The sequence below is a fragment of the Lepisma saccharinum genome, chromosome 7 (genome assembly GCF_977018435.1).
Source record: "Lepisma saccharinum chromosome 7, izLepSacc3.1, whole genome shotgun sequence".
Taxonomy (NCBI): domain Eukaryota; kingdom Metazoa; phylum Arthropoda; class Insecta; order Zygentoma; family Lepismatidae; genus Lepisma; species Lepisma saccharinum.
This window is the reverse complement of record NC_139235.1, coordinates 39,374,079-39,386,573: the sequence shown is the minus strand read 5'-3', so window position 1 is coordinate 39,386,573 and position 12,495 is coordinate 39,374,079. Positions and strand designations below refer to the sequence as shown.

Here is a 12,495-nt window from a genome sequence, read left to right as displayed (position 1 = left end):
GAATTTTTCAAAACTTAAAAAATCACTCTGCTGACAAATTTACTGGATATGGCTTGTCATGCTGTTGCACCAAGTCAGTCCTTCCTATATACAGGGTGACTGGTAATTAGATGTATTCCCTGAAAGGGGTTAAAGTAGAGACAATTTGCAATAAATTTGACCATAAGATACCCCATCCGAAAATTAGTAGTTTTCGAGATAATCGAGTTTCTATTGTTTTTTCTAAAAATGACAATTTTCCACATAAAAAGATGAATTGAGAAAAAACTGATAATTGTAGGGAACTTATTTAAGCGTTTTCCGATAGCTAACAAACAAGTGGTTCGTTTAAAAAAAAGTTTTTTCCAAATAACAATCACATGTAAGTACCGGGTGGGTCTAAACTTACAAGTGATGATAAAAAAATTCACTCTTAGTTTACTTGGCAACGTATTAATAACAAAAATGGTATGACACGAACCGTACAAATTACTTAAATTACTTCCTTGAGTCATCAACTATCCAACAAGGTACAAATGTTGCTAACATTTACATTTGTGTACAAGAAATAATACTTCATTCATCTTCATGTGTATGGAATCAATGAACAATACAATTAAAGAACATTACACGTCTTGCTCAAAGTGGGCACCTCCGTTACGAATGCAGGCACGCAGGTTTTTACGGGTCATTTGGTCTCTTAACTCGTGATGTGATGGTGTCCTTAATGTGTTGACCAGCTGTTAAGATCCTCTCCCTGAGCTCTTCTTGCGAGTTTACCGGTGCCTTGTCATGTGGCTCCAAATGTAAAAGTCGCAAGGCGTCAAATCGGGGGATCGAGCCGGCCAGGGAATCGGTCCGCCTCGGCCAATCCATTTATTTGGGTAATTTTCATCCAGCCACTGTCGCACGCCCAGGCAGAAGTATGGATGGGCGTAATCAAGAATCATTTCATCGAGCCATTTTTCCTGCCCCAAATCTTAAATGGCATCACTTATGAACATTTTTTGCGGAACGGGATGGCAATGTTGTTGGAGGATGTTCCTCTAGCTACAAGACGTGACATGATTTATCAGCATGATGACTGCCCAGCTCGATCCCCCGATCGATTTGACGCCTTGTGACTTTTACATTTGGAGCCACATGACAAGGCACCGGTAAACTCGCAAGAAGAGCTCTGGGAGAGGATCTTAACAGCTGGTAAACACGTCAAGGCCACCATCACATCACGAGTTAAGAGAACAAATGTCCGTAAAAACCTGCGTGCCCGCATTCGTAACGGAGGTGCCCACTTTGAGCAAGACGTGTAATGTTCTTTAATTGTATTGTTCATTGATTCCATACACATGAAGATGAATGAAGTATTATTTCTTGTACACAAATGTAAATGTTAGCAACATTTGTACCTTGTTGGATAGCTGATGACTCAAGGAAGTAATTTAAGTAATTTGTACGCTTCGTGTCATACCATTTTTGTTATTAATACGTTGCCAAGTAAACTAAGAGTGAATTTTTTTATCATCACTTGTAAGTTTAGACCCACCCAGTACTTACATGTGATTGTTATTTGGAAAAAACTTTTTTTTAAACGAACCACTTGTTTGTTAGCTATCAGAAAACGCTTAAATAAGTTCCCTACAATTATCAGTTTTTTCTCAATTCATCTTTTTATGTGGAAAATTGTCATTTTTAGAAAAAACAATAGAAACTCCATTATCTCGAAAACTACTAATTTTCGGACGGGGTATCATATGGTCAAATTTATTGCAAATTGTCTCTACTTTAACCCCTTTCAGGGAATACATCTAATTACCAATCACCCTGTAGATATTAGGATTGAGACCATACCACATTGAACTGATACCTTCACCAATGCCAACACTCTTACCAATTCCCACCAATACCGATGCTTGAAAATTGTAATAATTAAAAGTTGTTCGAATTACTGATTAACATTAGTGTGTAATTATTCCACTTCAATTATATGCATCATTTACCATTAGTTTTGCTTTAAAATATCCCGGAGTTACATCAGAATCTTAAAAATGGATCACAAAATCCAGTTTTCATACAAAACTGGTGCAAAATAAAATGAAACTTTTAATTTTGAATAACTTTCAGAATAATTAGGCTCCACAAACTTGTCGATGTAAGTTTGCAGACCTTGGGAAAGACAAAAGTGCCATGAAAGTATGGACTGGTATCAGTAAATAAATTGCAACTGTTACTTTACAATACCCGATACATCAATATTGGTATCAGCTTGGCCCTAATATATATGTTTAACAAATATCAGGTGTTTCATAAATAACTGAGGGGTTACAATATTTATTTCAAGTAAACTATTGAAATTTTGTTTCTGAAACCAGTCCAGAACGAACGAGGAACTCAGTTTTTTTTTACATCTACAAATGTTCAATATATGCACCACGGGTGACACATCACGCATCAACACGATAGGAACACAAACAGTTTGTGCGTGCATGTTTCGTTAAGCTGCGAGTTCACCTCGCTGCCGCTGGGCAACACTCACATCACTCAGTGTTTTGTGCAATGTTTTGGTCCCCAAGATCACGGGACCTTACACTGTGCGACTTCTTTTTGTGTGGTTTCATCAAAGATGGTATTCACCTCACCCATGGTGCGTAATATTGTAGCCCTAAGGGAGCGTATCATCGCAGCGATATACACTATCAACAGGCCCATGTTGAGGCGAGTGTGGCAAGAACTAGATTATCGTGTTGATGAATGCCATGTCACCCATGGTACATACATTTAACATTTGTAGATGTTAAAAAAAAACTGAGTTCCTCGTTCGTTCTGGACTGGTTTCATTAATGTAAGTTCAATACTTTACCTGCAATAAATATTTGTAACCTCTCAAGTATTTATGAAACATCCGGTATTATAGATGGTGTTTCAGCAGTACATCATAGGTACAGTGTAATGGGAGGGGGGGAGGTTATAGGGGGTCAGACCCTTCTGGTTTAAACTTCTTGGCTACCACATTACTTAAGTTATTTTTAAAGAGTTCAATCAATAATTTTTGTGTAAATTCATGAAATGTAACTGAAATAATAATAATAATCTATGCTCTTTTATAGATTTTCCAAAAATTAATATCTTGAAGAATGGCAGAAAAACACTTTTTACTTCATTGATTGATAAAATTGGTTTATTTTACTTCACCTTTCTACCGCTTTTGGCTAATCGTGAAGATGAGGATGAGTGATGATATAATGAAATTGATGAAGGGACAGTCACAAAGAATGCCCAGGCCAGGATTCAAACCTGGAACACCTAGCATCTCGTAGCATGCTATGCTAACCACTCCACTATGGAGGCCGGCACTTTATGCTTCAAATTATTATTTTTCGCACATCAAATTAATTAAGACATTTAAATTGAGAACAAGATGAATTCTCTACAACAAGGGTGTTACAGATTTGTAAATAACTTTTTTTACATCCAAATTGACAAAACTTCACAACATTTACAATTTTCAAGTTAATGTTTTAAAAACTACTGCTCCAAAAACATTAAAAATAAAGTTAATCAAATACATCAAGGCTCGTATCTCACAGAGTGTCTTGGCTATATTACAGTAAATTATACTTGATAGATAATAATTTATTTATTCTGTTATTTCAAGTACACTACATACCAACTCCAGCGCCAGCTAAATACATTGCAGATGGACAACCGAGTCCTCCCGCTCCTACTACAAGCACAGAAGCCTTCTTCAGAAGCAGCTGTCCTGAAAATATACACATATACAACGAAAGGTTATTTGGATTTGCAAACATTTGATATCATTCTTGATTATACAGAGCATACCAGTTTATATACTGTAGTGCCAAGAGTTCTTTAACCATGGAAAGTACGATATTTAGCAGTCGGAAAAGAATGAGACTGGCCATGTGAATGGAGCATGTTTTGCGTTAGGGGAAAACCAAGTGTGGTTCATGTAGCTAGTGACCTTGGTCTGTTGCCAAGTAGAAGTGGAGAGTTGGTGCCATGAGTAGGTCGTATTTCTCACTAGTGTAGAGCGAATATGGGCAAGTGAAGCACTCTCATGCTGTTGTGACCCTCACGGAAAATGGTGGACAACGTGTTTTTTTCTGGAAAGAGGGTGAAACAACATCAGAGATTGTGAATCAGTTATAGCCAGTGTGTGAAAACAACACTCCTACCAAGCAGCTGTGTTTCATTGGGTGTGCAACCAAACTCATGGCGAAGTGTTAGTGGTTAACACAGCATGATACGACACCAGGGGTCTCAGGTTCAAATCTCAGCCTGCTCTTTGTGAGTGTCCATCAACTTAATCATATCATCACTCATCTTCACATTCACGATTAGCCATAAGTGGCAGAAAAGCGAAGTAAAAAAAAGCAAATCAATCAATTTGCTGCATGCAGGCTTTCAAGGTCGGGAAAGTCACTACAGAATGCCCACAAACATCCTGAATCTTGATCATCACAAAGAAAGTTTACGATATCATTGTGCACTACAACCTGGTGCCATTGATCTTTTCTCCATGTGGGAGTTGTACCAGCATCAGGAAGCCATCATCATCCAAGAATGCATATGACAGATGTTTCCTACATGTGAAACCTAGTTTTCTATTTTCTTTCCTTTCTTTTCTGTGGGCTCTTTTGGTTCTATTGCTGCTCCTTAAGGAAAGTTGAATAGCGGAAGAAAGAGTCATCCTGCGTGACCAAAAAATTGAAAAAATAAAACCTCCAGTTACTGTCATTGAGTTTCAGGAGTTCCCTGCACCTGTCAACGCTTCTTGCTTTTGTTGCTAGGTGAGGTCATGTGGCACCAGTCGAGCACAGACCTTTCTCTTTTCAAAATCTTTGGACATGTTCAGGTACTGTGACCAGTTCCATCATCTTTGTTGGAGAATTTAGCAATGATGTATAGGTAAATGGGCCAAACTTGTCTTCTTTGTGTTTTTTTGCATGATAATACCATACCCCATACATCTGCACAGACTACAGTAAAACTACAGGAACTCCAGTATACCATCCTCAAACATCCTCTATACTTTCTGGACCTTGCACCCTTTGATTCTGCCTTGTTGGACAGCTTGAAAGAGTCAATACATGACCAGAAATTCACAAATGACAAGTCCTTACAAACTCCTTGTGTCATACCACCCCAAAAGAATGGTTCCACTGGGCATTTCTGAATCTTCCAGATGGATGACATTCATGTATTGAAGCAGGGGGAGAATATGTCCAGCACACTTAAAAGTCTCCAGTTTCTGCTATAGAATCTTCACATCCAAATCAGGCAAGTATCATTCTTTTCTGACTGACCCAAGTAATTAGAGGAGAGTAAAGGTATCATATATCTAAGAGAGATTTCACATTGAACCGATAGTTTCACACCAAAGTGACAAGTGACAAGCACACTCTGGATAAAGCAAACAACTGAAGGCTCAGCTGGACGTTTGGCCAACACTGGGGCAGCTGTCTTCAAATTTTGAATTGTCTTCTCCTCTCGAAAAACTGCTCTTATAATAACATAAGTGCCTATTTACCGACTTGGAGGAGGATCATCCAACCAGTTATGGGATGATGTTTGGTCAGCACGACGAACACCCAGTCATTGTTGTAGGTTTTATATGACCGAGTTAAGCTACTCATTCATAGCTCACCAATTTTCTCACAATGGTGGGTGGCTACCGGTCCCATACACTTGCCGAAATCTCAGGAGAAAAGTTGTTACGCTTTTCCCAGGGAGGCTCGAACCAGAGCCCAAAGCTTGCATCTTAGACTGCAGAGTGCAGGACTGGAAAACTGCTTTGATATTCCAAAATATTAAAAAATCACAACTGCTTAAAATTCCTTCTAGAGCATTCACTTGCATCTTTGTGTGGTTTGCTTTCACTGTTGTCCAGATATTCTCGATAGTTTCATGGGGTCATTCCATGCCAAATCACTCAAAAAAATGGAATTCTTGACCTCACCATTTCCGAATTTCATGGAACTCTCACAGTTAGTAGTATTTGAGGAGCAAAGAATATTTGCACAATAACAGCCCACAGCGATGCATACTTTTCATGTAGCAGGGTTGCCAACTTAGGGAAAAAGTAAAAAATTTGACACACGAGGCCGAAAAAAAAAACATAACTGTTGTTGTAGGTAAGCTAGAATCTTCATGTTGGGCTCATTTTAAAGCTACAGGATTGTTCTTTTAATAAAAAAATAAATTTCTTTACCTTCACTCAAATTTTTATGTCAACGTCATATCATATTATCTTTGACCTTGAAAATTTTCAAAACTGTATTTTTGAAATATTTAAAACTATGCATATAGTGCATTAAGATGTCTACAGGGAGTCCATAAAATCCTGCAAAAAACTAAAACTCAATAACTTTTTAGCTGTTGCGTTTAACAATACACATTTTTTGGGTGAGAAGGGTGGAAGTTTAAAGTTTTGTTCTGGCCACACTGCTTAGTGACGCTTGCACTGGCAATCACGTGATCATGTGACTTAAGATGGCGCCCATCCAGGAAAAGGCACAGCATGTTCTGTGGTTTGCAGAGTTAAAATCTTGTGTTTCAGTGCAGAGAAAGTTCCAGATAACATATGGGAAACCACCCCCAGCAAATTCAAGTATCAAGAGATGGTATGAAAAGTTCAAGGCAATGGGAAGTTGTCAGATTTGCCACACAGTGGAAGGACAGGATCGAGTGACGATGTGCTTCAGTCAGTGCAGGACAGCGTGCATTGGAATCCAATGAAATCGCTGAAACGAAGATCACTGGAACTGGGAATACCGAAGTCAACATTATACATGATCCTACGCAAGAAGGTGAAGGCCCGGCCCTACAAGTTCGGCAGTTTCTTAACAAACAATTTCAAGGTAGATGGATTGGCCGAAGAGGGCCCACACCTTGCCCTGCAAGATCACCAGACTTGACACCTTGCAATTATTGGTTGTGGGGACATGTAAAGACCAAGGTGTACTCACAGAAACCAGCTAATCTGGATGACGTAAAAGAAAAAATAAGAGATGTGATTCTGAATATCCCAGGAGAGCACCGTCAGCATGCAATTCTCGGTTTCACAAAAAGACTGCAACAGTGTTTGGACGTGAATGGTGCACAATTGGAGGTTTGGCGATGAACCTAACAAGCAGGAAATAAACTTTGAACCTTGCTGTAAGTACACACAAAATATTTTGTTAATAAACTTAATAGTTTTCAAGTTATAGAGTTTTAGTTTTTTGCAGGACTTTATGGACTCCCTGTATAAGTGACAGAAGTACCATCTTGGGATGGCATTGGGAACAGGAGCTATGATAGTTACTGTCCACTGGTGCAGTGGACTTAGGCAGTTGTTGCACCGAAGGTATCCAAGAAGCAAGTTCAGACGTGCTCACTTAGTTCTCCGTGCAGCTACAGTCTTTCAAGCAGTGAGAGGTGTCCTGTGCCAGTGTGCTTATTAACATTTTGTCTTGTAAGTGTGTGTGTGAATCTGTTTGCAGTAGATTACAATGGATAAGAACTATTATGTACCTACACAGTGCTGTAACTCCTTTGATATTGAAGGACATACCAGTAGCAGAAAACAATTAAGAAATGTTCTCCCATGGATGGTAGAAAAGCTGGCACACCTGCAGATTGGGTACAAGATATGTGATGCTTGTAGAAAACAAATTTCAAATCAGAACCAGCAACAGAGTGAGTGGTGAAGACACAATGGTTAGAGAACAAAGAGAAAGTGATAATGGTAGTGACGAGGAAGTGGAGAAGTTCCACATTAAATGAATTCCACATTCAGGCATTAAACGAAAGCTTACAAAGAGTTGGAGAATCACCCATCAAACAGAAAAAATGAAATCAACAGGTTATAGCAAAAGCAAAATAAAGAAGATTACAGAAGCAGTACAAAATAAAAAAATATTCCAATTACCAGCAGCAGAACAACAGGTTGCAGAAAACAAAAGCACTGATGGGAAAAGATTGGAGCAGTTGAAAGAAAAGTTTGAAAAATGTACAGAAAGAAGTGCTAAAATGCAAATCTTGACTATACTACCTAAAGATTGGAGTATTGGAAGAATTAAGAATGAATTCCCAAGTGCAACAAATCACATGATACAAACTTCAAAAAAGCTAGTGATGGAATGTGGAGTAATGTCATCACCAAATCCTAAACCTGGGAGAAGTTTGAATCCAGGAATACCTGTGACACCAGAAGAACTTGTTGTGAAAAGGTTTTCTACAGACATAAGACGTGAAAAACACCACACCAGTGTCGCCACTTTGGATGAAGTTCGTGGTTTTGTGACGTGTGTTCATGATCATGCATGGTGGTTGAGATGTGTTGTCGATGTTTGTGAATGTTCTTATGAGGTTGTTATCAGTTTCCTTCATCAACATGGTCCTTCTCCATCGTATGTATATCCCCAACATCCAGACAAAAGAAGAATTCCCCTCCAGGATGTTCTGACTAGTGTAGATCCAAGAACTGAAACTGGACGGACAATAAGACCCCAGCTTCAGACACTAAGACCTCAGAAGAGAAGATGAGGAATAGGAAACGCCACTAATCTGCACTATACGTAATGTTATTTGTTATTATTATTGTGTACTTTTCTAAAATGTAAACATGTGCATCGTTCCCAGTGTTTGTATCTCAGTCAATGCACAGTAACACTTTTTTGTTAAGTTTATAAATTTCAGCAGCTCCTGTTCCCAATGCCATCTAAAGATGATATTTCTGTCACTTATAGACAACATCTTAATGCACCATATGTATTAATTTCAAAAATACAGTTTTGAAAATTTTCAAGGTCAAAGGTTATATGATATGGCCTTGACATAAAAATTTGATTGAAGGTAAAGAAGTTTATATTTTATTAAAAGAACAATCCTTTAGCTTTAAAATGAGCCCAACATTAAGATTCTAGCTTACCTGCAACAACAGTTATGATTTTTTTTCTTCAGCCCCATGTGTCAAATTTTTCACTTTTTTCCCTAAGTTGGCAACCCTGCTACACAAAAGGTATGCATCACTGTTGGCTGTTATTGTGTAAATATTATTGTTTCCTTAAATACTACTAACTCTCACATTTTCATGCAATTCGGAAATGGTGAGGTCGGAGGCTGTGTGATTTGGCATGGAATGGCCCCATGACTATTGTAAACCTACTATTAGACTATTAAGAATATCTGGACAACAGTGAAAGCAAACCACATAAAGATGAATGCTCTAGAAGGAATTTTAAGCAGACATAACTTTTCAGATTTTGGACACTTTCAAACACAACCAGTAACATCCCAAATGGCCAAATCATGGCCACCTTTACATGATAGTTGAACAAATAGAAATAATAAAAATAAAAGAACATTTTATATATTGTGCTTGATTATAAAGGGTGTCTAAAAAATACAAGCTTTTTTGAAATGGTAAATAAAAGAAGAAGATGAACTTCGAACTAAGTGTATTCATGGTTATGAATAGTATAGGGCAGCGGTTCTTGAACTTTCCTAGACCGCGGACCCCCTTCAGAGATCACTCGCGGACCACCAAAAATTAACTCAAAGATTAAAGCCCGGAATTTGCATCATTAAAGAGTAAATGCTCGTCTCAGTATTTTTCCGAACCTTTGTGGAACACTGGGAGGGTTTTACGGACCCCCTGAGAGGGTCCAGCCTCCTCGATGGCGCAGTGGTAGCGTCGTTGCCTTGTAATCAAGGAGTCCCGGGTTCGATACCCGGTGGAGGTACATAGTGGTTCGGATCCCACTTTAAACTGTAGGTCCAGTCCCGATTAGCCTTACTGTGCACAAAGTGGACTTAAAACACCAAATCAATCAACCAACCAACTGAGAGGGTCCCGCAGACCCCCAAGGGTCCACGGACCACAGTTGAAGAACCGCTGGTAGAGGGTATGCCATTACTAAATTAATTCACTCACAGTCACAAGAGGGCCTCATGTCTTGAAGATGACGTCAGTAAGATGGCTACCGTTTTTGCGTAAACAATCCTGAAGCCATCTAGGAACATCGTGCATGGCTCGACGTAACATGCCCCCAGGAATCTGGTTGATTTCTTTGAAGATTCGTGTCTTCAGTTCCTCAACTGATGCAGGTCGATGTTCGAACATCTTTGCCTTGAGGTAACCCCACAAAAAAAAAAAAAATTGCAGACCTAGAGATCTGGGGATCTGGGGGGCCATGGGATGTCACCATATCGAGAAATCAGTCTATTGCCAAACAACTGTCTCAATGCTGCAAATGACTGCCGAGTTGTGTGTGATGTTGCCCTGTCCTGTTGAAATCTGGCATTGTTACGAATGTGTGGAAAGCGATTTAGTTCTTGAGCAAGGAAGTTGTTCACCATAGCAACATAACGTTCGGAATTGACGGTTACTGGGTTACCTTCATCATCTTCAAAAAAATAAGGGCCTATGATGTCAGATGATGACACTGCACACCATACAGTCACTTTCTGGCTGTGTAATGGCACTTCATGCATTAACTGCGGGTTTTGAGGGGCCCAATACCTGAAATTTTGCTTATTGACGAAGCCGCTGAGGTGAAAATGGGCCTCGTCTGACATCCACACCTTGTCAATGAACTGTTCGTCAATGTCCAATTTTGCCAGCACTGCTGCACAGAAATCCCTGCGTTGCTTGTGGTCATTTGGTTTCAATTGCTGGACGATCTGAAGTTTGTGTGAATGGAACGTAAGGTCAAACTTCATTATGCGGTGCACACTTGACCTATGCAGTTGCAGAAATGACGCTTAGCGTCGAACAGAGTGTCTTGGACTTCTCTCGACGGCAGCCTGGACAGCCTGTAAGTTATCCTGTGTTCGAGCACTGTGAGGTCGACCTGTTTGTTTCAGCTTCTAGGTCGATCCTGTTTTTTTGAATTTTTTAACCCAAGTTCGCACTGCATGCACGGATGGAACTTGTGCATGTTGCGGAAGTTGATAATGTAGCCAAAAATTGTAACATGCAGCCTCCACACTGTCGTTATTCTTATAATTTGGTTCCACAGCATATGCACACTGCGCACCATTCCACTTCTCCATGATAACTGAATGGTATGGTACCTACGTCACCTTGTGTGCTTTACTCGGCGCCACATGTATTGCAGTGTTGCAAACTAACAATTTCAAGAAAGCCCATATTTTTGAGACACCCTTTACTATAAAACTGCAAGTTCAAAATATTTCAAAGACGGCCTTTCTCTTCTAGAATTTATATACTCAGTGCAGCAATTTGAAATCGAGACTGATTTTTTTTCTCGGTAGGTTGCGCCACTGTGCAAGCTTTCTGTGGTGCGAACAAGTAACGGGTATCTCGCGAACAATCGACGCACAGCTCGTTGACCTTGAGCGACATTGCTGCTTGTGGCGTTGTTGAATGTGGGCACATGTCGTGAAAGTGCATCATGATTTCAACATGGAACAAAGAGCAAACACCAAGCTTTGTGAGCTCTTGGGTAAAACTGCTGCAGAAATGTTTGACATGTTGTAGCAAGTGTATAGGGACAATTGTTTATCCTGTACACGTGTATTTGAATGGCTCAGGCGTTTCAGTAAAGGATGGGAGCCAATTGAACATGACGAGCATCCAGGTGTAGCAGGGACGGTAAGAACACCAAAATTGGTTGAGAAAGTGAGGATAATCATTACTGAAGACTGAAATTTCAGACAGACCGGTACTGCTGCATTTTACCTTGAGGTACTGAAACATTTGGTGCAAGGAATAACACTGTGAGGCCCGAGTATCGGGATGATGGCAGCTGGCGTCTGCTTCATGACAGTGCCCCAAGTCACAAGACTGTGATTCCGAAGAACATTTTGGCCCTAAATCGAGTCTGTGTGTTGTCACACCCTACCTACTCACTGGATCTGGCTCCGTGTGATTATTCTTTATTTCCTAAACCAAAATCTGCATTGAAAGGTTCCTACTTTTATGATGTATCAACAATCAAGAAGGCTACGACATGGATTTTAAACAGCATTATACAAAACGAATTCCTGCAATCCTTCTATGCACTGGTAGGCATTGCGCTACGATGTGTGGATGCAGGACGGTCCTACCTTGAATGATCCAAGGTAAGTAACTATCTATGAAGACTTGTTTATTTTTTATAGCACCAGTTTCGATTTCAAATTGCCGCACTGTGTATATAATTCATTGGAATAAAGCATTCACTGTGTAGACACACGATGCATGCTACTAAGAAAATGGTCCAGTACAAGTGATAAGCAAACAGCAAGCAACATGTCTCACTTATCACTTCACTCTGAAAGCTCCCAAATATCAGTGGCCGAGTGTGTTGAATAATGGACTCATGGTCTCTCCACCGAAAGGTTCTGGATTCATGTTGAAACTTGGGCATGGATGTTTCTATGTGAGTGTCCCTTAAAAATTCGCAAAAAAGTAATGCAAAATAAATTATATATTCCGTAAAGTTAGAGATATTTCTCACTCTATAGACTAGTGTGCAAAGATAAATGTAGAAAATTGACTGTTATAAT

General features: G+C 39.6%; 1 protein-coding gene across 1 annotated transcript in view; it reads right to left on the bottom strand.

Annotated features, from left to right (window-relative positions):
- Uba4 (Ubiquitin-like activating enzyme 4) overlaps window positions 1–12,495 on the bottom strand; it is a 64,773-nt gene that overhangs the window by 28,660 nt on the left and 23,618 nt on the right. Inside the window, exon 3 of the mRNA XM_083125177.1 lies at window positions 3,644–3,736. Coding sequence (XP_082981303.1) covers window positions 3,644–3,736 — 93 coding nt within the window. The remainder of the gene's footprint in view (window positions 1–3,643; window positions 3,737–12,495) is intronic.